The sequence below is a fragment of the Nicotiana sylvestris genome, chromosome 5 (genome assembly GCF_000393655.2).
Source record: "Nicotiana sylvestris chromosome 5, ASM39365v2, whole genome shotgun sequence".
In the NCBI taxonomy this organism is placed as follows: domain Eukaryota; kingdom Viridiplantae; phylum Streptophyta; class Magnoliopsida; order Solanales; family Solanaceae; genus Nicotiana; species Nicotiana sylvestris.
The window spans coordinates 109,930,604-109,957,520 of record NC_091061.1 but is presented as its reverse complement, the minus strand read 5'-3'; the positions used below and the strand labels follow the sequence as shown (position 1 = coordinate 109,957,520).

At 39.5% G+C, this 26,917-nt stretch overlaps 2 protein-coding genes across 2 annotated transcripts; both read left to right on the top strand.

Annotated features, from left to right (window-relative positions):
- The first annotated feature begins 216 nt into the window (after positions 1 to 216).
- Positions 217 to 11,022, top strand: LOC138869142 (uncharacterized). The gene is made up of 5 exons (XM_070146737.1): positions 217 to 349; positions 394 to 466; positions 623 to 680; positions 852 to 965; positions 10,924 to 11,022. Exons 1-5 carry the CDS (start codon positions 217 to 219, stop codon positions 11,020 to 11,022), a joined length of 477 nt encoding a protein of 158 aa, XP_070002838.1.
- Positions 11,023 to 22,460: 11,438 nt separating this feature from the next.
- LOC138869141 (uncharacterized) lies at positions 22,461 to 24,609 on the top strand. Its single transcript, XM_070146736.1, has 4 exons — positions 22,461 to 23,077; positions 23,292 to 23,430; positions 23,598 to 23,702; positions 24,133 to 24,609. The coding sequence occupies exons 1-4, from the start codon at positions 22,461 to 22,463 to the stop codon at positions 24,607 to 24,609; spliced, it is 1,338 nt and encodes a 445-aa protein (XP_070002837.1).
- The last annotated feature ends 2,308 nt before the right edge of the window (positions 24,610 to 26,917 follow it).

Here is a 26,917-nt window from a genome sequence, read left to right as displayed (position 1 = left end):
GACTCAAACAATATTGGAATTACTATTCAGGATACGGTAACATCCTCTTCAATAAATTAAGTAAAGGAATGGCAGTACGAGGATCCTGTGTTAGTTCTTTATAGGGATACCACCCTTCAGAAGGAGAAGATGCCGTTTGAAATTATAGAAGATGGGGTCCTTAGATATCAAGGGCAATTAAATGTGCCTAATGTTGCGGAGCTGCGTCGGTAGGTTATGGGAGAAACTCACTATTCTGGTTATTCTATCCATCTAGGAGCAACAAAGATATATCATAATATTAGGGAAGTGTATTGGTGGGATGGAAAGAAAAAGGATATAGCAGAATTTGTTGTTCAGTGTCCTAACTGTCAGTAGGTTAAGATTGAGCATAAAAAACCTGGCTTATTGCAGGCTATGGAGATTCCGTCATGGAAATGGGAAGTAATCAATATGGACTTCATCGTAGGCTTACCTCGTACCCAGCGTAAGTTCGATTTGATATGGATGATTGTAGATAGGATTACAAAGTCAGCCCATTTTCTACCCGTTAGAACTACATATTCCTCAGAGGATTATGCAAACATTATTTTAAGGAAATAGTACGACTGCATGATGTCCTTGTATCTATTATCTCTGATAGAGGATCTCAATTTATAGCTAACTTCTTTAGGTCTTTCCAAAAAGAATTGGGGACTCAAGTAAGTCTTAGTACAACATTTCATCCCTAGACAGACAGACATGCTGAGCGTAGTATTCAAATACTGGAGGATATGTTATGAGTTTGTGTAATAGACTTCAAAGGTAGCTGGGATGATCACCTTCTGCTTATTGAGTTTGCATGTAATAATAGTAACCATTCCAATATTCAGATGGCTCCATACGAAGCTCTTTATGGAAGGAAGTGTAGGTCGCCTATAAGGTGGTTTGATGTTAGAGAATATGGATTACACGGGCCAGACCTGGTTCAGCAAGCCATAGAAAAGGTAAAATTGATTTGGGATCGACTATTGATTGTCACACCTCCTTTTTACCTGCGCCCGCAGGGGCGTAAGGGAGTTTTTCCAATTAAAGGACAACCAAAATAGGATTTTATTTAAAGATTCAGAGTCGCCACTTGGGAGATTTATGGTGTCCCAAGTCACCGGTTGAATCCCGAATCGAGGAAAAGATTGACTCTGTACTACAGTCCGCGAACCAGAAATCCGAGTAAGGAATTCTGTTAAACCGGGAGAAGGTGTTAGGCGTTCCCGAGTTCCGTGGTTCTAGCACGGTCGCTTAACTGTCATATTCGACTTATTTATCTGACTTTAATACATGTTGAACCTATGTGCAAATTTTAACTTTTTATCGCTTTTATCATTATTATTTTTAACGAGAATTGCAACGCCGTGAAAATACATCTCGAACCACGTCACATCAATGCACCCGTGGTTATTGACACATTTCAACTCTGTTGAGATTTAGATTTGGGTCACATAAATGTGCACCCGAGTTTAAGAAAATAAATTATTAAAAGCGCGTCTAGAATGACTAGCGCATTATTATCTTTGGGGAGGGCCGTGAAATTCACTAAGCGGCCCATCCTGAATTTTAAATGTTTCATTTTAACCATTTATTTAGGGCCCCGCAATTTATGCGTTTATTTGGCGAGGATCATCTCATCTATTATTTATTTTAAAGGGAATATCCTAAGGTAACTATGATTTCTATTTTTTTGATCTTTAATAAATAAACAAGTACTAATCGATTTGTTTCGGGGTTGGAGCAGACTAATTGGTGATGATGTACCAAAGCCAAACATCGGGCTTCAAAACTGGCCATCCGTATATCTCAGCCCAAGTCCAAGCGCATACAGTCATAAAACGGGACCTGGGCTGCACGTTTATCAATCTGGAGATTACACCTCTTGGGGTAAAAGGAATGGTTAAGCCCACGTGATTAAGCCAAACATGATAGTTCAAATTGAGCAAAAGACCAGTTAACAATTGTTCTGATGCATTATTCAGATGTTGCTGATCAGATTAACACCTTAATAACTAAGTGAAACTTATCAGGTTTAATGGATAAATCCAATAGACGCGCACATTTTGATGTTTACTAACATTCTTGTACTAATTTGAAAATACTACTTCAAGCTAATATATCAATTGATGCTTAAGGTAATTAATCATATGAAGTTACAATTAACTAAGTGGCTGATTGATATAACTACTACAAGCTTTGGCTTTAGGTGAAGGTGCATCAACCTGTATTCATATTAACAACCAGATTACCTATGACCAATTCGAAAAGTTCACTCAATTGGTGCAGCCCAGTACAACTACCTTAACTACAACAATCCCTATTTCGGTCCTCAAAATGCAACTAACATCTACTGCACAATAAACGGATCACAGAAAAACTTTCAAAATAACAGCTATCGAACATGCAAATCCCCAGTTAATAAGGAAAGTAAGTTCTCATACTACCTAACAGTCTGTACCAAATGATAGTTAACACAATCCAATTGCAGTTCAAATTATACAACAGCCCTGTTCGAATCTAGTTCATATGATTACAAAACTAATTTTGTTCCACACAATTGAACTATAGTCCAAGTTCAAATCACAGACAACGAATCAATTTTAAAAAAAACAACAGAAGACATTTGGTCAATCTTCATTGATTTTATGTTTCAATCATGTGAAGCTACAGCCATAGAGTCTCGAGTCGTGTACCTGGAAGTTGAAGTATAAACCAAAAAATGAGGGGGTTAGTCAAACAGTAACAGCAGCAGCAAATGACCAATCCAGCAGGGTTCAACAACGACAATAGGAGAATTTTCAGAAACAAATGACACCAGAGAATCCAAGAATCAACCCCATCAATCAATAAACCCAAGCAGATAACCAATCAACTCCGTCGAACAAACCAGATTCAACATGAAATCATATTCTTGTACCTTTCAAGCTTCAGTTACCCAACAATACCAAGAAAACTTAAGCTATTTTAATCCTAGATGAACTAGAATCAGAAATTTCCTCAATGGAACGATAATATATTTTTTCTTGTCTGTTTCTCTTCCTTTATCTTTTTTACTCTCTTTTTGAGATTGCTCTTCTCTTCTCCAGTCTCCTCCTAGTTCTGTACTAAGTCCCTCCACTTATACCCAAACACTGGCCTTGCCAGCTCTCAAAAGTACTCAGGAAAAATTAAGAAACTAATTCTGCCCATGATCTCTTTTAGAATTCCACTAGAGTCTCTTTTTCCCATTATCCCTTGTCCTTTCCTTATTTAATGTTCAAACAGGCATGGGCCACATATTTTAATCAATCCCTTTTAAGCCTTCCATACCATTATGTTTTGTTCCCCATTAGCACTAAACAAATACATTAGTTTAATGTTAATTAGGTGCTTTACTGACAGCCCACTTAGCAAGACCATTTTGCCAAACTTTTAAACCCCGAAACTACCCCTGAAATTACTGTGATTTACTGTCCTAGTCCAATCCCATGTACCTCATCAGCTATAACCAATCTCCTTAATCAAATAACTAAGCTGATTCCTAATTGATCACCAAACTACAACAGCTATAACCAATTTAATTCAAATTCACTTAGCAGTTCGAACTTAGAACTTAGATTAGATCAAATAGCAGACTGATGTAAAACTGCTAAGATGCACATGTATATGGGAATAACTGACTGCATTCACAATTCTAAACCAATACTTGCCTAAAAATGAATGAAACATTGTAATATCCCAAATTCATATGCAACAAACTAATTGGCAATAGAGAGGAAAGAATCAAACATAACCTAATAAAACAATTTGAATCAACAGTAATTTCAAACGATCACAGTTTTATACAATCACCCACTAAACTTGTTTAACTCGAAATACTCAACAATGTAAAGAACAAGCTAATCCAGAGTGCAACCAAACAGACAGGGGTTCGAGCGATTCCAACTAAATACTATCAACTATGAAATCCAATTAATACAGTGACGAAAATTTGGACCAGAAAAAGGTCCGAAAGAGGAGGAGGATTAATTGACAAACATAGCAAGGAAACCTAATTAGGCAAACAACAAACAACAATCAAAGAAGAAAAAGGAAAAAAAAGGAGAAATACCTTAAAAATCAGAAACCCAAATGAACTCCGTTCTCATTGACACTTCGTCTTGAAATTTTGAAGCCAAAACGGACCTTAATCGAGTGTTCTCGACTGAGAACACTCGACTAAAGTCAGTTAAGAACTCAAACCTTTAACTTTGTACACAGTCTGAAGCTGGTACCTCTAGGGTTTGCCTTCGATTTGAAATTCGAAAAGCTCTAACAAGATTTGGACAGAACCTGGGTGGGATTTGGGACGGGGGTAGCTAGGTGGTTCAGTGGTGTAACTTTAGGACTGATTGGGTAGGTTTGAGGTTTGAGGTCGTGCCTTCGATCTGAGATTCGAAGCAGTCAGCCACAATTCGGGGGTGATGGTTAGAGGGGTTAGGTTGGGGAGGTCGAGGGGAAGCTGTGGTGTAATTTTGGTGGTCATTGGACGGATTAGAGTTTGGTTCGATTCTTCGATCTAAGATTCGAATCGTTGGGTACTGATTCGAGGAAAGATGATATGAGATTTGGAAAGAGGACGTCGTGGGGAGGCTATGGTGTAATTTTGGGGCTGTTTGGACCACCGAAACCGCCGTGAGGCGATTTCTGGTGGGTGGAGGGCGGTGGTTGAAGGCGGCAGGTGTTCGGGCCTGTCTCTAGGTTAGAGACGAAGGCGAAGGGGGGGGGGTATGGCTTAGGGGGCGGGGTATGGTTTTAGTAATATATAGTGGGGTGGGGATTTGATCTTGGCTGTTGGATCATTCACGATCAACGGCCTTGATCATTTCACTAATGAGAAACGGTGATGTTTGGAGTAGTACTAGGGATCGGGTTAGACCGGATATAGTGAATGGGTCAAAAACGGGTTATGGGCGGGGTGATCTGGACCGTTCAATCAAAACAAATCAATGGCTTGGATCTATTGGCCAGATACGACGTCGTTTGGATATATCTGGAGACGGACTGCACCGTTTGATCGTATGAGATTGATGGTCCAGATTCACAATGCCCAAACGATGTCGTTCTAGGTTAGTCGCAGGTGGACTGGATTTGGGGCAGGTATTGGGCTGATTTTCTTGAGTAGGAACTGGGTTTTGGTCTTGGGCTTGGCCAAATTGGCCCAACCAGATTTCCTCTTCTTATTATCTTTTCCTTTTCAATTTTCTTTTATTTCCTAATTAATAAAACTAAACTTCTAAATTAAATTATAAACCAAATTAAAAAAATACTAATTATTTCCTAATAACATTTATCACACCATTAAATACCAACTAAAATAAAATCACACAACTGGAGATTAAATGCTAAAAAAATAAAATAAAAATGGCAAGTACATATTTTGTGATTTTCATTCTCGCAAAATCCAAATATTGTTCAATTAATTCCTACTTGTAAACTTAACTCCTAAATGCACATGCAACAAATATTTTTGTATTTTTCTTAATTAAAGTAAAAATAAACATGCACAGACAAGTACAAATAAATCACAAGCAACACAAAACTATTTTATTTTGAATTTTTGGGAGTAGGTCTTGTAGGGCAAAAATCACATGCTCACAGCTGCCCCTCTTTGTCCGGAAACATGAAGAGTTTTCGTGCAAAGATAAAGTGAGCGGATACGAGCGATTTTTGCCCGTTCGGCTACTCCGTGTGAAGCATTTTTGAAAGATTTGACCGAACCTCTGCTTCAAAGGTTTCCTACATATCCCTGGCTAAAAGGGAATCAGGTCAATGTAGTTCGAGAAGTTTCGGTAGTTGAGACTACCATGAAGCTGTGGTTTTGTTGTTACTGCTATTGCTGCTGCTGCTACCTGCTTACTAACCTCCTTATTACACCATGCTAAAAGAAAACAAGAAGCTAGACTAAACTAGGAATTACAAAATCTTATCTAGATCTTCAGACTTGCTCCTGTGTCTCTTATTGCTTTGATGTCTTGCTGACTGGTATTTCCTCTGATGTTTCTTTCTTTCTGTCTTGACTCGTAGTCTTCACTTGATTGCCGAATTTGAAATTCTCATTTCCTTTTGTGAGCTTCGAATTATTTTTCCTTCGAAGCTTGAATTGCCTTCTTCTGACTAGTGTTGCCTTCCTTTTGACTTCTGAACTTTAATTTATGCTGGGGATTTTTGTTGTAACCCGTCGCGTTACTGACTACAAACTTCAATGTATTCCTCTTTTATACGGGCGGGCTCCCGACTTCAGAACTTGAAAATAAAATGCCCTTCCTCTCTCCCAGCGGGCTCCTGTCTTCAACAACAACTTAAAAATAAAACGCCATTCCTCTCTTCAGGCGGACTCCTGACTTCAACAAACAACTTAGAAAATAAAATGCCATTCCTCTCTTCAGGAGGGCTCCTGAATTCAACAACAACTTAAAAATAAAACGTCGTTCCTCTCTTCAAGCGGGCTCCTGACTTCAACAACAACTTCGAACATAAAACGTCATTCCTCTCTTCAGGCGGGCTCCTGACTTCAACCAACAACTTAGAAAATAAAATGCCATTCCTCTCTTCAGGCGGGCTCCTGACTTCAACAACAACTTAAAAATAAAATGCCGTTCCTCTTTTCAGACGGGCTCCTGACTTCAACCAACAACTTAGAAAATAAAACGCCATTCCTCTCTTCAGGCGGGCTTCTGACTTCAACAACAAATTAAAAATAAAACGTCGTTCCTCTCTTCAGGCGGGCTCCTGACTTCAACAACAACTTCAAAAATAAAACGCCATTCCTCTCTTCAGGCGGGCTCCTGACTTCAACCAATAACTTCGAAAATAAAACGCCATTCCTCTTTTCAGGCGGTCTCCTGACTTAACAACAACTTAGAAAATAAAATGCCATTCCTCTCTTCAGGCGGGCTCCTGACTTCAACAATAAATTCGAAAATAAAACGCCATTCCTCTCTTCAGGCGAGCTCCTGACTTCAACCAACAACTTAGAAAATAAAACTCCATTCCTCTCTTCAGGCGGGCTCCTGACTTCAACAACAACTTAGAAAATAAAACGCCATTCCTCTTTTCAGGCGGGCTTCCGACTTCAACAACAACTTCGAAAATAAAACGCCATTCCTCTCTTCAGGCGGGCTCTTGACTTCAACCAATAACTTAGAAAATAAAATGTCATTCCTCTCTTCAGGCGGGCTCCTTACTTCAACAACAACTTAGAAAATAAAACGCCATTCCTCTCTTCAGGCGGGCTCCTGACTTCAACCAACAACTTAGAAAATAAAACGCTATTCCTCTCTTCAGGCGGGCTCCTAACTTCAACAACAACTTACAAAATAAAACGCCATTCCTCTCTTCAAGTGGGCTCCTGACTTCAACAAAAATTTAGAACTGCATTCGTATTGCCATTGTTCCCCCTTACTTTCTGAACCATTTTCCTTCTAACTTGAATTATCTTTCTTCAGAACTGCTTCCCTCAAAACCTGTATTGTCTTCCTTCTTCAACACTACTTCCCTCAAAACTGATGTTTCATTCCTTCACAAACTGCTGGGGATAACACTTTTTTAAAAATATGTTATCTTCCTTCTTCCTCAAGTGGGTACCTGACTTCAGAAAAATTTTCAAAAATGAACGAAAATTTTTCTGCCCCAGTTTGATAACTTTCCTTATATCATACCTTTCCGTCATCAATAGCATTTCCTGTCCCTATTTCAAATCAAAGAAAGAATTCGGTCAGTTTAAAACGTGGTGGTTGGTTGTGATACTCCTGCTGGGGATGGTTTTCCTTCTTTTTTTTCCATGCTATGCGTTGTCTGACCATCTTGAAACTTGGCTGATACCTTCCGACCTTCTTGACGATTCCTTATTCACAAACTTTTCAACCATTTTCCCAGTCTCCTTATCTGACCCCATGTATTTTTCATAACAGTTGATTTCACTTAAAGATCTTGCATGTTTATTGATTAACCACTTTCTCCATCGTCTGTGTTACTGAAATACATTTTCCCCGTGCAGACCCAATATCTTCTTTTGTGGTACTATTCGTGAACTGGCATTTCCCCAACCTTCGAGTCTCCTATGAATTTCCAAATTATGTTCATCGCTTTCCGCGTTGTTCTTTCTTGATTTTTACGCTGTCCTTGGCCTTATAACCTTCGATTTCTGCTGGGGATATCCTTCTTGACACTCTTTCACCCTTTTGTCAATCTCATCATCGCATACACCCTCAGTTCAATCCCCCTGGCCCTCCTTTTGTTGCATTGTCCCTGAATTGATATAGACCAATCTTGGGTATTTTGCCCGAACCTCAAAGCACGTTGACTATTACCAGCTTATTGAGCTTGTTCTTTCCTAACTTATACCACTTTGAGGTACTAGTCAGATCTCGTCTTGCATAATTGGAAAGCTGATGGCAAATTTTGAAATAATTTCTCACTTGTTCTGACCAAAGAGACTAAAGAAGAGGAGATAAAAAAAAGGAACGGAGTAAAAGACAAAAGAAAGAGATGACTCCTAACAAGAAAACTACAAAGTAAAACCTATCAGATGTGGATACCAACTCTATTGGCCATGACATGCACACGTGGCCTATCCTCCGTCGTTAATTCCCTTTCACAATCTTCGTCTGGTGCTTTCCTATCTGATTCTCAATCTTTATTCGACTTGTAGTGCCCGAAGGGTTTTCACTAACAAGCCTCTCTCATTTTGGTTTTTCTCTCAACTTATAGCCGCCTCAAGGTGCCCGTGAAGGTTTTCACCGATGAGACTCTCTCATTTTATTACTTTTCTGTCGGGGATCAGAGTGTTATTCTCGACTTCCATTTGCATGACTTGGCATCTTTCGAAGACTGGTCAAAAGGTCTTTCTTTGGACCGTAACGTGGGATTTTGGATAGGGCTAGAAAGAAAGGGTACTAGCGGCTCAAAACGAATCGATTTGGGTTCAAAATTTACAACCTTCGGAATCAGATTTCTTTACCTCACACACAACTCCTGCCCCAGTTTCTGCTTGGGGATTTTTGATTTTTTTTGTTACACTATGACCGAGCCGTGAAACGCCTACGTATCCTTTTTGAGGAATCAGGTCAGATGTAGTTCCCACTTTTTTTTTCCTTTTCTTTTCTTTTCCTTTTTCTTTCTCTTTTCTAATTTCTCATTTCTCATTTCTCCTTTCTCCTTTCTCCTTCCTCTTTTGTTGTTTTGTTGTTTCTGTTGTTTTCTTTTCCTCTTTCTTTTTCTTTTTCTTTATCTTCCATGCTTGTGTTTTCTAATCTTTGCTACCGATTCCGAACGAGGGGTATGAAAGAAAACCAATAAGGCTCAAAGGTTTAAACGAAGGATGAAGTATTTAGGTAGAGGAATAAAATGCCTTAGTCATTCCAATCTTCAAAACATGCCAAGCACAAACAACCCAATTAAACATTCGCCACATCTTCTGATTGTGCCAGACTTGATAACCATATCCATACATTCGCCTTTTCATTTGTCATTTTTAAAGCACCGTTGGGAAACACTCTCACTTTCGTTACCATGAACAACCTCCTTGCCAATATGGCTAACTTGCTTTTATGGTTTTCTTTGTATTTTACTTGCCCTAGTTTCACGCGGCTCGGGCTTCAAATGACCTCAAGTTGTTCCTATTTCCCTTAAGTGTCCCGATCATCTCCCAATGGCTTTATAATTAACTTTTAAGATTAGGACTAAACCTTGCGCTCATGTCATGTCATTAGAATCGACGTTTGCACAAAAGAAAACACAAAAGGATAAAAAGGAACTAAACAAAGAAGATGACCGGAGATAACAAAAGACCAGAATTTGCATTAGACAATCGGTGAAATGGTTCGCACAACAAGACAAGTAAAGCAACTAGAGTACAATCTTGGAACAAACCTGAAACAAACCTGGACAAAACTAAGCAAACACCTATGACAAAATGGAAGGATAATAGGGTTTGACACAAGAAAATATCTGTATCACAACCCTAGAATAACCCGGATAACATAAATGACAACAAAATAAACCACCAAAAGCCCCACTCCGGCTGACCAAGGAATAGAGCGTCTCCCCAATTACCAAGCATGGCATCTTAGCCACTGAGCTTCGCATCGAGACCACTATCCGCTTCAACATATTCAACCATAGTCAATATCCCAAGAGGGTTCACATGCTCTTTATTACTGTCGTCAATCGCAATCACTCCTTCGTGAATCATTCTTTCTATTTCCCTTTTCAACGAATGACAACTCTCAATGCTATGGCCTGGGACATTGGAGTGGTATGTGCATCATGTAGTAGGATCAAAGCTTCTTGCACGTGGATCTGGAGTATATTCGGGGAGCGGCTCAATCAGACCAGCATGCTTTATCCTTTCAAACATACTTGCATAAGATTCTCCGATAGGGGTGAGAGACTTTTCTCGTTTCAGCAACCTCTTGTTCCTAAATGCCTGGTTTGGCCTAAAACCAGATCCAGGGGGTTTCTAGTGTGCTCGTGGGGGTGGATAGGCATTTTGTGCAGCTGGGTACTTGGAAAGTGAAGCATGTCTTTGGGAGTCTCATGGAGAGAAATAGTGTTGGGGAGGGGAGTAGCGTTGGAAAAATGTAGTTGGACGACGAGTGATGGAGCTACTCAGGTGGCTGGGAAAGCTGTCATAAGTGGGTAGATATGGAGAGTATGGAGGACCATCCGCTATTGTGTTAGGTGTTTGGGTAAGGATAGAGTTCAGGAAGCTAGGCGGTGGCAAGGGTGGTGCTTTCCCAATCATCCATGCCCGATACATGTCTGCCACATGCTGTCTCAACATTTTTACCTCTTCTACCAACCCGTAGTCCTGTTCAACCAGGTGTTTTCGGGCATCGGTACCAACCCAATTAATTCTGTTGTTCTCTGCCATTGTCTTTTGCCTTCGTGTTGCAGGGAAGCGTTACTTTAGAACCACAACCAACCACCTTTCTGGAGATTGAAAGAGGACAAAAATGGGAGCAACCTGTTAGTGTTAGGGTTTTCAACAGATAGGAAAACACACATTGAGGATGCAATGAAACTAGGCAATTAACCCTTTCTATCATGCATTTGCTTCAGTTACGTGCGTCATTCCGGCTTCTTATAATTGTGCTCCTTTTGAACGCCTCCCAATCCTTCCTTTATTTTCTTTGTTTTCTCATTTTTTCTCTTTTCTATATGTATATATTTTTTCCTTTTGATGGTGGTCGAATCTTATGTGGATTGCCTACGTATCATGTCCCCGCATGAATCAGACCGTGCGTAGTTCTGACCACAAGTGCGAAAAATAAAGACATCATTTTTGGATTTTTCAATCTTCATTAGCAAAAACGTTCTATTACAAGGGAAGACATTTTTGAAAGGAAACCGACAGACTTGATATAGACTACAGACTTTATGCAAAAAGGGGAAATACAAACTCCAACGGGCAACAGACTCTGAAGACAAGGAACATACAGACTTCAAACTGTGAATGTCTCAGAGTTTTGAATTTTGGCGCCCGGGGGGCGTCGTTCGGCCTCGCCGCGGGCTTTGGTTCAAGACCCTCTGTAGATCTTTCAAATCTTCCAATGATATGGTGGACATAAATCATTATTGAATCAAAGAAGGTGGTACGGGAGATATCCTCACAAGCTAGGCACTTTATGGTGATGTAGTGCCCGATATCGTCGATTCTTCCCTTTCCATAAGCAATCGCTCTATTTGTTGATTCCGCGTCCCTAGCACTTAAGCGTTGTAAAAGAGTTGATCCTGAAACTCATTCATCTGTTTCTCCATTCGGGCCATCAGATCATAACAATGCCTCCTATCTATTCTGGCATCTCGGGCTTGTCTAAAGATCCGCTCTTTGAGAGTGGATATTGTTTCTCTCATTATAGCGATGTTCCCTTCGTAGTCCCTCTTTATTTGCCGCATATGATTTGCTCGCGCTTCTGTACCCCTTGCCCATCTGGCTCAGATTCTTGCTAGCTTCCGATCTTTCTGAACCTTTTTGACATTCGGTGATTTGATTTTTAGCCCATTTATCAACCTTTCATCCGACCGACTCTTTTGTTGGTTGTCAGCATCTTTTCTTATTTGTCGGATTTGGGCCTTTAGGGCCCCTATTTCTTGGGCCAATTTGTTCCTTTCCCCTTTGTCGGCAGCAGCTTGCACACTGTTTTCAAACTCCAGGTCCCTAATCTGTTGTTTTAGCTTGCCTATTTCTGCCCTGTAGTTTTCTTCTTTTGCAAGCCAACCCCACTGTTCTTGCGATGACTCAGCAAAATCTTGGAGGTGAGGTCTTTTGGTCGGCCGTTCTGGTTTGTCTCTTGAAATGCTCTTCTTTCTATACCAGGCGAGATAAGCAGGTGAGACTTTGCCTCTGGATAGGTCATGCACTCGAGTATTCGCCGGCAAGTACTGGCATTTGCTCCATATATAACGAACGGTCTTTTCATGAAATTGGCCGTCGTTGCCAACCTCGACTGCATAAACACTAAGATCTTCATCTGGGTGTACCACCTGACATCTTCCCAATTGTCTCGTCACCCGGTAAGGTGCATAAGGTTGAATACCTCGGAGTCCCACTAAGAGGAAGTAAGGACCAGTGGTGGGCATATACACAACAAGAAGCCAACCCAATGTCCAATCTATTTGTACCGCGGTGATGGCACGGAGATAGGATACCCAGTCTTCAAACCCCTCCAGCAATCTAAGCCCTGAAACCCTCTTGTTATGTTTTTCACTACAGTTTTTGTTTGTAGATCTATAGCTCATGTACTGAGGATGATGACACAAGTGCTCGATCATCCCCAGCTGCAATAACAAACTGCACCCCTCGAAGAAATCTACCTCGGCTTTACAAGCATGTGAGAGCTCGGTACATCTCGGATACTATCATAGGGGCAAGCGTGCTTTTGTTATTGGTAATCAGGGTTTTGACGACTCCCGCCACCTTTAAATCAATATTTCTGTCTTTTCGGGGAAACACCACAATGCCCAAGAATGCTACCATGAAAGCGAAACGCCTATGCTCGTCCCATTTTCTTCGATTTCCTTTACTGCAAACCCCGCTTTCTGGATCATTGAACCCCCCTACATGCCCGTACTTCTGGTATATAAAACGTAGAGTGGAAAAACCCCCCTTCCAACTCGGAATATTGGATTTCCTTGCTTATCTTTAGCAAATCCATGAATTTGTGAGAGTTAACTGCCCTTGGCGCGATCCGATACTTATGCCTCAAACCTGCAATACTTTTCATATAACCTGCTATCTCTTCCAAGGTCGGGGTGAGTTCAAAATCCGAGAAGTGAAATACGTTATGGGCCGGGTCCCAGAACGTAACCGAAGCCTTTATGATGTCTCCTCTAGGTCTGATCTTTAATAACCCGGTGAGACCCCCCAAAATGTAGATTGACCTTATCCTACTCTGACTTGCCCAGATCTTCCCACCACATATGCAACTCCAAAGGGATTTTGTTCATAACTGCTACCGACAAATTCTGACTCGTGCTCATTCTTGCTGTCTACTGGGGTGTTTAAAATTTAAGACTTATTTGACTCAAAATAAAATTAACACACATTTTTTCAAAAATAAAATAAAAACCCGATTTCGCAAATACGGCCTTTCAGTACTTCGAGAACGAAGATTTTAAGGCTGTGTTGGCTCACTGGTGAAAGCCTTGTAAAAAATGACTACAGGTGGTTGTTCTTGCAAAAACGGCCTTCCAGCGCCCTTTTTAAGGACATTCAGCTATTTTTGACAAGAATGTCATTACTCTAACTATTTTTCAAATAAAAGTAAAATTTTGTTCTTTTGGCTATTTTTGCGAAAAGGAAGTTGGACCCGATGAGGGCTGCCTACGTATCTCACACCCTGTGAGACTCAAAATGGCGTAGTTCGGGCTGATAAAACAAACTTCTTTTGAAAACAAGACTCTTTTTTCATTGGCGAATAAAACTATTTTTCATAAACAAAACCTTTTTTTTCTTTTTCTCTTTTTTTTTTCCTTTTTTTTCATTTCTTCAAAAATTCGGCAGAGTTTCGACACTATTTGGATATTGTTTTTTTTTCAAAACATGCGATTAACTCTTTTTAACTCGCGTACCTCTATCTCTCTTTCCTTAAAAACATTCAAAAGCCGATCAACATGCAATTCCGAAGCAAACAAATGCACAAGTAGCAAGTAAGATGCATCAGGATAGTCTTTTGTCATTTTTGGTACACCTGTCCTAGACAGACCCAACCCCTGTGTTGAGCCTCCGAAGTCAAATGCACGTGATGCAAACAAACGTTCCTACTAGGGATCCGGCATGAAGCTGAGTTATTCTAGGTTCATAACCTAGGGTATTTGTTCTAGACTGTGTACCCGAGCGGACAACTCGAGTCGAGGAGGGGGCTTCGTACCGGGAACCAAAAGGCCATCCGGCTTAGTAACTTGTCCGAGCCTCTTTCTTATTTCAAGGTATGACACTAAAAGAATAGGGAGTCTCGACCAACGAGCACATCCCCGAAGATGAGAAGAGAAGGGTTTTGTAACAATTTATATACAGTTCAGATAATATCAAAGCGGTAAAAGCATCACTTAGCACGTTAGGCCCAAACATGTAACAAAATCAGATAAAGCCAAATATAACAATTTATCTAAGCTCGAATTCTGAATCCTGAACCAGAGATTCTGGGTCTGATCCCCAGCAGAGTCGCCAGAGCTGTCACACCTCATTTTTACCTGCGCCCGCAGGGGTGTAAGAGAGTTTTTCCAATTAAAGGACAATCGAAATGGGATTTTATTTAAAGATTCAGAGTCGCCACTTGGGAGATTTATGGTGTCCCAAGTCACCGGTTGAATCCCGAATCGAGGAAAAGATTGACTCTGTATTATAGTCCGCGAACCAGAAATCCGAGTAAGGAATTCTGTTAACTCGGGAGAAGGTGTTAGGCATTCCCGAGTTCCGTGGTTCTAGCACGGTCGCTTAACTGTCATATTCGGCTTATTTATCTGACTTTAATACATGTTGAACCTATGTGCAAATTTTAACTTTTTACTACTTTTATCATTATTATTTTTAACGAGAATTGCAACGTTGTGAAAATACATCTCTAACCACGTCACATCAATGCACCCGTGGTTATTGACACATTTCAACTCTGTTGAGATTTAGATTTGGGTCACATAAATGTGCACCCGAGTTTAAGAAAGTAAATTATTATAAGCGCGTCTAGAATGACTAGCGCATTATTATCTTTGGGGAGGGCCGTAAAATTCACTAAATGGCCCATCCCGAATTCTAAATGTTTCATTTTAACCATTTATTGAGGGCCCCGCAATTTATGCGTTTATTTGGTGAGGCTCATCTCATCTATTATTTATTTTAAAGGGAAAATCCTAAGGTAACTATGATTTCTATTTTTGTTGATCTTTAATAAATAAACAAGTACAGGTCCTAATCGATTTGTTTCGGGGTTGGAGCAGACTAATTGGTGATGATTTACCAAAGCCAAACATCGGGCTTCGAAACTGGCCATCCGTATATCTCAGCCCATGTCCAAGCGCATACAGTCATAAAATGGGACCTGGGCTGCACGTTTATCAATCTGGAGATTACACCTCTTGGGGGAAAAGGAATGGTTAAGCCCACGTGATTAAGCCAAACATGATAGTTCAAATTGAGCAACAGTTAACAATTGTTCTGATGCATTATTCAGATGTTGCTGATCAGATTAACACCTTAATAACTAAGTGAAACTTATCAGGTTTAATGGATAAATCCAATAGACGCGCACATTCTGATGTTTACTAACATTCTTGTACTAATTTGAAAATACTATTTCAAGCTAATATATCAATTGATGCTTAAGGTAATTAATCATATGAGGTTACAATTAACTAAGTGGCTGATTGATATAACTACAAAAAGCTTTGGCTTTAGGTGAAGGTGCATCAACCTGTATTCATATTAACAACCAGATTACTTATGACCAATTCAAATAGTTCAATCAATTGGTGCAGCCCAGTACAACTACCTTAACTACAACAATCCCTATTTTGGTCCTCAAAATGCAACTAACATCTACTGCACAATAAACGGATCATAGAAAAACTTTCAAAATAACAGCTATCGAACATGAAAATCCCCAGTTAATAAGGAACGCAAGTTCTCATACTACCTAACAGTCTGTACCAAATGATAGTTAACACAATCCAATTGCAGTTCAAATTATACAACAACCCTGTTCGAATCTAGTTCATATGATTACAAAACTAATTTTGTTCCACACAATTGAACTAGAGTCCAAGTTCAAATCACAGACAATGAATCAATTTAAAAAAACAACAGAAGACATTTGGTCAATCTTCATTGATTTTATGTTTCAATATGTGAAGCTACAACCATAGAGTCTCGAGTCATGTACCTGGAAGTTGAAGTATAAACCAAAAAATGAGGGGGTCAGTCAAACAGCAACAACAACAGCAAATGACCAATCCAGCAGGGTTCAACAACGACAATAGGAGAATTTTCAGAAACAAATGACACCAGAGAATCAAAGAATCAACCCCAGCAATCAATAAACCCAAGCAGATAACCAATCAACTCCGTCGAACAAACTAGATTCAACTTGAAATCATATTGTTGTACCTTTCAAGCTTCAGTTACCCAACAATACCAAGAAAACTTAAGCTATTTTAATCCTAGATGAACTAGAATCAGAAAACTTCCTCAATGGAACGATAATATATATTTTTTTGTCTGTTTCTCTTCCTTTATCTTTTTTACTCTCTTTTTGAGATTGCTCTTCTCTTCTCCAGTCTCCTCCTAGTAAGAAACTAATTCTGCCCATGATCTCTTTTAGAATTCCACTAGAGTCTCTTTTTCCCATTATCCCTTGTCTTTTCCTTATTTAATGTTCAAACAGGCATGGGCCACATATTTTAATCAATCCCTTTTAAGCCTTCCCCTACCATTATGTTTTGTTCCCCATTAGCACTAAACAAATGCATTAGTTTAATGTTAATTAAGTGCTTTACTAACAGCCCACTTAGCAAGACCATTTTGCCAAACTTTTAAACCTCAAACTACCCCTGAAATTACTGTGATTTACTGTCCTAGTCCAATCCCCTGTACCTCATCAGCTATAACCAATCTCCTTAATCAAATAACTAAGTTGATTCCTAATTGATCACCAAACTACAATAGCTATAACCAATTTAATTTAAATTCACTTAGCAGTTCGAACTTAGAACTCAGATTAGATCAAATAGCAGACTGATGTAAAACTGCTAAGATGCACATGTATATGGGAATAACTGATTGCATTCACAATTCTAAACCAATACTTGCCTAAAATGAATGAAACATTGTAATATCCCAAATTCATATGCAACAAACTGATTGGCAACAGAGAGGAAAGAATCAAACATAATCTAATAAGACAATTTGAATCTACAGTAATATCAAATCACAGTTTTATACAATCACCCACTGAACTTTTCTAACTCGAAATACTCAACAATGTAAAGAAGAAGCTAATCCAGAGTGCAACCAAACAGACAGGGGTTCGAGCGATTCCAACTAAATCCTATCAACTATGAAATCCAATTAATACAGTGACGAAAATTTGGACCAAAAAAAGGTCCGAAAGAGGAGGATGATTAATTGACAAACATAGCAAGGAAACCTAATTAGGCAAACAACAAACAACAATCAAAAAAGAAAAAGTAAAAAAAGAAGAAATACCTCAAAAATTAGAAACCCAAATGAACTCTGTTCTCATTGACACTTCGTCTTGAAATTTTGAAGCCAAAACTGACCTTAATCGAGTGTTCTCAACTGAGAACACTAGACTAAAGTTGGTTAAGACCTCAAACCTTTAACTTCTTACACAGTCTGAAGCTGGTCCCTCTAGGGTTTGCCTTCGATTTGAAATTCGAAAAGCTCTAACAAGATTTTGATAGAACCTGGGTGGGATTTGGGACGGGGGTAGCTAGGTGGTTCAGTGGTGTAACTTTGGGACTGATTGGGTAGGTTTGAGGTTTGAGGTTGTGCCTTCGATCTGAGATTCGAAGCAGTCGGCCACGATTCGGGGGTGATGGTTAGATGGTTTAGGTTGGGGAGGTCGAGGTGAAGCTATGGTGTAATTTTGGTGGTAATTGGACGGATTAGGGTTTGGTTCGATTCTTCGATCTAAGATTCGAATCGTTGGGTACTGATTCAAGGAAAGCTGATATGGGATTTGGAAAGAGGACGTCGTGGGGAGGCTATGGTGTAATTTTGGGGCTGTTTGGACCACCGGAAAGCGGTGGTTGAAGGCGGCGGGTGTTGGGTCCTGTCTCTAGGTTAGAGACGAAGGCGAAAGGGGGTTATGGCTTAGGGGGCGGGGTATGGTTTTAGGAATATATAGTGGGGTGGGGATTTGATCTTGGCCGTTTGATCATTCTCGATCAACGGCCTTGATCACTTCACTAATGAGAAACGGTGACGTTTGGAGTAGTACTGGGGATCGTGTTAAACCGGGTACAGGGAATGGGTCAAAACAGGTCGGGAGGGGTGATCTGGACCATTCGATCAAAACAAATCAATGGCTTGGATCTATTGGCCAGATACGAGGTCGTTTGGATATATCTGAAGACGGACTGGACCGTTTGATCGTATGAGATTGACGGTCCAGATTCACAATGCCCAACGATGTCATTCTAGTTTGATCGCAGGTGGACTGGATTTGGGGCGGGTATTGGGCTGATTTTCTTGGGTTAGAACTGGGTTTTGGTCTTGGGCTTGGACAAATTGGCCCAACCAGATTTCCTCTTCTTATTCTCTTTTCCTTTTCAATTTTCTTTTATTTCCTAATTAATAAAACTAAACTTCTAAATTAAATTATAAACAAAATTAAAAAAATACTAATTAATTCCTAATAACATTTATCACACCATTAAATACCAACTAAAATAAAATCACACAATTGGAGAATAAATGCTAAAATAAAATAAAATAATGCCAAGTACATATTTTGTGATTTTCATTCTCGCAAAATCCAAATATTGTTTAATTAATTGCTACTTGTAAAATTAACTCCTAAATGCACATGCAACACATATTTTTGTATTTTTCTTAATTAAAGTAAAAATAAACATGCACAAACAAGTACAAATAAATCACAAGCAACACAAAACTATTTTATTTTGAATTTTTGGGAGTAGTTCTTGTAGGGCAAAAATCACGTGCTCACATTGATAACTCAGAGTCGTCAGTAGTCATGTTCTAACATGCGGCGTCGAGATTTAGAATTCGGAGTTGATGACTGGGTATTCATAAAGTTGTCACCTATGAAGTGTGTGATGATGTTTGTCAAGAAATGCAAACTTAGCCCACAATATATTAGGCCTTATAGGATCATTCGGAGAGTAGGACGAGTAACTGATGAGTTAGAATTGCCCTCAGAATTGGAGCCTGTCCATCCGGTTTTTCACGTATCTATGCTATGAAAGTTTATTGCCGATCCTACACGGTACGTGCCCACGAATGATATAGAGATTATAGAAGACTTATCATACAAGGAAGTTTCGGTTTCCATCCCAGACTGACAAATCCGAAAGCTGCGAAATAAGGAGGTAGCCTCCGTGAATGTACTTTGGAGAAACAACAATATGGAAGAAATTACTTGCGAGGCCGAGGAAAACATGAGTTTTAGATATTCCTACTTATTTCCTCCTCTAGAGTAGGGTCTGACTGAGACGTCATAATCATAAGGTACGAGTATAAATTCTTGTGTTGGTTATTATCATTGGTCATGTGAGGCCATTGTCGTTATTAATAATTATGGTCCTGTGTGTTGTTGGATTATTAAGCTTCTATGGGGAGATTGGTAGTAGCATTGCTACAAAGGTAACCCTGTCAGTGTTACATGGATCACAAGGAGTTGAACATTCGAGGACGAATGTTTCCAAGGGGGGAAGGATGTTACATCTCTTATTTTTGTACGTTAAAATTTCATTTTCAGTTAACCGACGTAGATTCGGGAATGGGATCATGTTGATGTTAACATACTTATGCTATTTATAACAAGCTATAAATAAGTGTTATGAAGGATAAAAGGGTACACAGATTAAATAAAATGAGTTTCGTTGAAAGTGGCCAATTTGGGATAAAATACGGGTTGAGCGATAATGTCCGATAATTATGAACTATTACCATGCAAGGTACTATATGACAACATTAGTATAATATATAAAGTATATAAAAATAAAAATAATAAGTAAAATTTTAGGTAATTTGGGGAAACATTTAAATTATGCGGGTAATTGGCTAATTACCGGGTAACGGGACATTGCCTAGTTAACTAATAAATCGATAAAAATTTATAAAATATACCATATAAAATTTGGCAAAAATCCACCACAACAAAAATGACTCATTAGTCATCATGCCATGTGGCAATTTAAGGACTCATTAATGTGGCCAAAGCCACCAAGACTTAAAATAACTTATGTTTTACTAAATAAAAACACTAGAAACGTTACTCCTTCCAAAAAAGGGCAAGAATGATTCTTTTCTTAAGGATTGGAATTCAGAAGCTATAATCCTTTCTTAAGGATTGGAATTCAAAAGCTTTCTTTAGCTAAGTTTCGTTAAAAAACATAAGCATATTTCGTTCATTTGGTTCAAAAGGGCAGAAATGGTTTCGTCCAAAAATTTCAACGAAATCCAAAGCCAAAATTCGTTCAAATTCCGAAGTAGAAGCTTCATTCTCTCATTCCAATACATTTCACGTAAGTAAAAGCTTCATTTCGATCAAATAATTCAAGGAACAGGTATGTTAAGGCCCTCCCTTCTTTCTTTTGGCATGGTCCAAATTATACTGAAGAAACGAGCAAATACACAGTTTTCATAAATTACTCTATTCATAGAAATGATAGGGGTGTCTATATTCTTGATTCCCAATGAGAATTATTATTATCTTCTGTTCATGGGACTCAGAATACTACGCAGTTGGAAAAGTTTATCCAGAAGGAATATTGAGATTATTACGTATTTTTCATGCATTTCACTCATGTGCATTGACCCATGAACAAATGGTGCTATATATGCGTATATATGTAAATACATGTATATGGGATATGGGAAACGGTTACGGCGTTATATACGCACTACCACCTGATCAGATGGTATATGTTGATGATATGCTCACAGTGGTCGAGACGATATAATGGGATGCCCTCAATGGCTTGATGATATTATATACATCCATACCTATGTATGGCACGTCATTTATATGCACGTGCATGACATTATAAACGTTTCAGAATTTACAAAGTTATTCGCATTTAAAGATATGTTACTGTATTCCATGTTTCATCTATGTCTTTTACGTACTAATTTTCATGCCTTACATACTCAGTACATTTTTCGTACTGACGCCTTATTTTACGGGGCATGCATTTCATGCCTGCAGGTCCAGGTAGGCCAGCTGACGGTCCCCCTTCTTAGGATCCCTGATTAGCAAGAGTCGGCGTGCTCTACTTGATCCGAAGCTGCTTTTTATTTTGGTATGATACATTTCTCTGTGTGTATATATATATATGGGTATGACGTGGCTCAGTCCCGTCTTTGTACATTTATGTTTTCATTAGAGGTCTGTAGATAATATGTCTAATTGGGTTGTATGTGGCCTTATCGGCTTTCAGTAATTGGATGTATAGTTGTCTATAGTAGCCTTGCCGGCTCGCCCACTGTATTCTACATATATACGTACATATGCCTTGTTGCCAGTTTTTCTTCATATATGTTACCTTCGTAATCAACAGATGTTATACAGGTTCATATCCCAGACGCAAGCTTAGGAACATTTGACATGTAGGACTCAGGCACCCGTCGCAGCCCATCGGTTTAGGTCGTGACATGTAAGATGATAGAATCTCTCACAAAAAGGTCTTAAAAATCATAACCCACACTTAGTGCTTGATAATGTGCCCAAATGGGATAGAATCTTGATTATCCCTCTAATTCTTGGTTCAACTTGTAATTCTCATAAAATAGATCGATGTTTCTAGGAGTTCCGGAATTATTAAAAGAATTTAAGGAAAGCTCTATTGAGGTATGTATGGCTAAAACCCCTTCATCTTAGAAATTGAGCTCCCATAGTGTCCATGCAAATATTGTAAGTCCGAAATTTGATTGATCTAGTACTTGTTATTTCAAAGTAGTTGGAGTTGCAAGAATATATGTGAAAGGTGTATCTCAATGTGTTTAATATGCTATTGACCCCGGTTCCACCTTGTCCTACGTTACCCCTTATGTTGCTATGGAATTTGGGATAGAATCGGAATAACTTCATGAGCCATTCTCGGTGTCTACTCCAGTTGGTGAGTCTATTAAGGTTGCTCGAGTTTATAGATGTTGTGTTGTTACGGTACGTGGTAGGGATACCATCGCCAATCTTATTGAATTGGGGATGGTCGATTTTGATGTAATAATGGGAATGGATTGGCTTTATTCATGTTTTGCCAAACTTGATTGTCGGACAAGAACTATGAGGCTTGAATTTCTTAATGAGCCCGTTGTTGAATGGAAGGGAGATAATGCAGTGCCAAAAGGTCAGCTTATTTCTTACCTTAACGCTGCAAAGATGATCAAGAAGGGGTGTATCTATCATTTAGTTCAAGTTACTGACACCGATGATGAGGCACCTAACCTTGAGTCCGTGCAAGTTGTGAACGGATTTCTGGATGTCTTTCTAGATGACCTCCCTGGGATACCACCAGACAGGGAGATTGATTTTGGGATCAAAGTGATGCCATACACGCAACCTATATCAATTCCACCTTACAGAATGGCACCAGCAGAATTAAAGGAGCTAAAGGAACAATTAAAGGATTTGGTAGAAAAAGGTTTCATCGAGCCGAGTGTGTCACTGTGGGGAACATCGGTTTTGTTTGTAAGGAAGAAAGATGGGTCGCTATGGATGTGTATTGACTACCGTCAACTCAACAAAGTCACCATCAAAATTAAATACCCTCTACCAAGGATAGATGATTTGTTTGATCAATTGCAAGGTGCTAAGTGCTTCTCAAAAATTGACCTATGGTCCAGGTATCATCAATTGAAGATAAGGGAGCAGGATATTCCAAAAACATCTTTCAGGATACGGTATTGGCACTTTGAATTTTTGGTGATGTCTTTCGGGCTAACAAATGCCCCGACAACTTTCATGGATCTTATGAAATCGAGTCTTCAAGCATTTTCTAGAATCCTTCGTGATAGTGTTCATTGACGATATTATTGTGTATCATGCTGACCATCTCAGGGTAGTTGTGCATACTCTTCAGCAGCACCAACTATATGCAAAATTTTCAATATGTGAATTTTGGCTTGAATCTGTCACGTTCTTGGGTCATGTCGTCTCCAGGGAAGGAATTACGGTTGATCCTCAAAAGATTGAAGCAGTAAAGAATTAGCCTAGACCTACCACCCCAATAGAGATTCGTAGTTTCTTAGGTTTGGCCGGCTACTATAGAAGAATTGTGGAGGGATTTTCTCCTCTTGCCTCTCCATTGACTAAATTGATGCAGAAAGAAGTTAAGTTCCAATGGTCTGATGCTTGTGAAAGTAGCTTCCAGGAATTGAAATAATGATTGACTACAGCGCCAGTATTAACCTTGCCAGAGGGTACATGGGGATTTGTGGTGTATTGCGATGCTTCGAGGATTGGGCTTGGGTATGTGCTAATGCAACATGACCAGGTTATATCTTACGCTTCTAAGAAACTCAAGAATCATGAAAAGAACTATCCAACCCACGACTTAGAGCTTGCGGCAGTGGTGTTCGCACTAAAGATATGGCGACATTATTTGTATGGGGTCCATGTACATGTATTTACGGACCACAAGAGCCTTCAATATATTTTCAAACAAAAGCAGTTGAATCTGAGACAGAGAAGATGGCTCGAGTTACTCAAGGACTATGATATCGATATTCTCTACCATCCAAGAAAGGCCAATGTTGTGGCGGATACTCTTAGCCGGAAATCCATGGGAAGTTTGGTTCATTTGAAGGCATACCAAAGGTCGTTGGCCCGAGAGGTTCACCGGTTGGCTATTTTGGGAGTTTGCCTTGCGGACTCTGATTAAGGAGGAGTAATTGTGCAGAATAGGGTTGAATCATCGCTTGTTGCAGAGGTGAAAGAGAAACAATTCAATGATCCATTGTTGGCACAGCTGAAGGAGGGGATTCATAAACATAAGACCATAGCTTTTTCCTATGTCATGGAAGACGGTACCCTACAGTACCAAGGGTGCCTATGTGTTCCAGATATTGACGGTCTTCGAGAAAGGATCATGGCCGAAGCCCACACTTCCAGGTATTCCGTACACCCAGGTTCTACAAAAATGTATCATGATCTCAAGGAAGTTTATTGGTCGAGCAACATGAAAAGAGATATGGCAGACTTTGTGGCAAAATGTTCAAACTATCAGCAAGTAAAGGTCGAACATCAAATGCCCGGTGGATTGGCTCAAAGCATAGAAATTTCAATGTGGAAATGGGAAATGATCAATATGGTTTTTGTGATAGGGTTACCACGCACTCCGCGCAAGTTCGACTCAATTTGGGTAATCGTGGATTGACTCACGAAATCAGCGCACTTCTTGCCAGTCAAATCTACCGACACAGCGGAACAGTATGCTCAGTTGCATATGAAAGAAATAGTCAGGTTCCATGGCACTCCAGTCTCAATAATATCAGATCGAGGAGCTTAGTTCATGGCCAACTTTTGCAAGAAATTTCAGCAAGGGTACCTATGTGTTCCAGATATTGACGGTCTTCGAGAAAGGATCATGGCCGAAGCCCACACTTCTAGGTATTCCGTACACCAGGTTCTACAAAAATGTATCATGATCTCAAGGAAGTTTATTGGTCGAGCAACATGAAAAGGGATGTGGCAGACTTTGGGCAAAATGTTCAAACTGTCAACAAGTAAAGGTCGAACATCAAATGCCCGGTGGATTGGCTCAAAGCGTAGAAATTTCAATGTGGAAATGGGAAATGATCAATATGGATTTTGTGATAGGGTTACCACGCACTCCGCGCAAGTTTGACTCAATTTGGGTAATCGTGGATTGACTCACGAAATTAGCGCACTTCTTGCCAGTCAAATCTACCGACACAGTGGAACAGTACGCTCAGTTGTATATGAAAGAAATAGTTAGGTTCCATGGCACTCCAGTCTTCAGATCGAGGAGCTTAGTTCACGGCCAACTTTCGCAAGAAATTTCAGCAAGGCTTGGGTACGTAGGTAAATCTTAGTACATCTTTTCATCCTCAGACCGACAAGCAAGTAGAGTGGACTATTTAGACACTTGAGGACATGTTGCGAGCTTGTGTTATTTGATTTCAAAGGTAGCTGGGATGATCATTTGTCACTCATAGAGTTTTCTTATAACAACAGTTATCATGCTGGTATTCAGATGGCACCGTTCGATGCTTTATATGGTAAGAGATATAGATCTCCCATTAGGTGGTTCGAGATTGGGGAAGCAGAATTGATAGGACCAGACCTCGTGCATCAGGAAATGAAGATAGTCAAGATTATTAAGGAGAGGTTGAAAATTGCTCAGAGTCACCAAAAGTCTTATTCGGACATTCGTCGCAGATATTTAGAGTTAAAAGAAGATGATTGGGCATTTTTGAAGGTTCCCCCCATGAAGGGTGTCGCGCCCCTTTTTTCCACTCCATGGAAAGGAGTCCGGGTTTCGATATTCATGGGGTGTAATGACTATTCCTTTTGGAAATTGGGTATTTGAAGAGTCGCCACCTAACAATTTTAAGGTGCTTTTGGGGACCTATAAGGTTCAACTACTACTATGTCTGATAACCAGAGATAGGGTAAGGGCGTGAAATTATCCTAAGAGGAAGGTGTTAGGCACCCCTCAAGATCCACTAGTGTGGTTCCTGGCCAGGCAGGTTTTTGTGAATTTGTGCATTTAGCAAATAAACAAATAAAGGCTCAAGTAATAGGGGATTTAAGTTTAGATGCACAAGTGTTTGAAAAACGATTAATAAAAGCAAGTTTTTTGAAAAGAGTTATAATCTATGCATATTTATAAAAATAAAAGGGTGTCCTAGGTTTGTTTGTAATATGGATCACATCAATGCAATACCCGGTGTGACACTCCTTAGAAGAGCAGATACATGTGGTATTAGCGCACGGGTCATCATATCCATATCTACCCTTTCCCACCCCGTGAAGGTAATTACAGTGATAATTGGTCTCGACTCTTAGTGCATGTTGCTACCCCTCCCTTCCTATCAGTCCCAGAGGAATTTTAGGACTCCTATTCCTATAAGAAGGAGGTTCTAGGCAGACCCTCATGTTTAAAGGTAAAAAAACTAAGGCAACATACAAAACATAGAAAACTGCAATTAGGGGGAAACATATAAGCATATAGAAGGCTCAGTTATACCTCCACAGATAGTGCTCATAGACAGCATGACTTATACATAGTTAAGGTCTGAATTTTAAAATCCCAAGCAAGGTGTTTAAGTCAGAACCAGATTCATTATATAACTCAGAAAAGAAGTCCGAATCAGGACTGCCTTCTGGTTGTAGTAGTCTAGGATTAAACAGAGGCAGTTCCAGTTTTATTTAAGTAATTACCTAAGGCTTTCCTAAGCGTAAGCAGTATTCAGTAATTATTCAGAATTGTTGAGACAATTTGGAGCTTATTATTACCTAAAATATGTTGTTCTAGGTGTTCAGCACATCGGATTATTGCCCGTTGATTGTAAAAAAAATGAGTAATATTGTTTTATTCCTTTTTATGCATTAATAGTTAGCCTAAGCGCTTAAGCGAATATAAATGAAATCCTAAAGACATGGTATCTAATGTACAGAGATGAAGAATGACATATATGTAGAATTCTAAGCAGGATTTC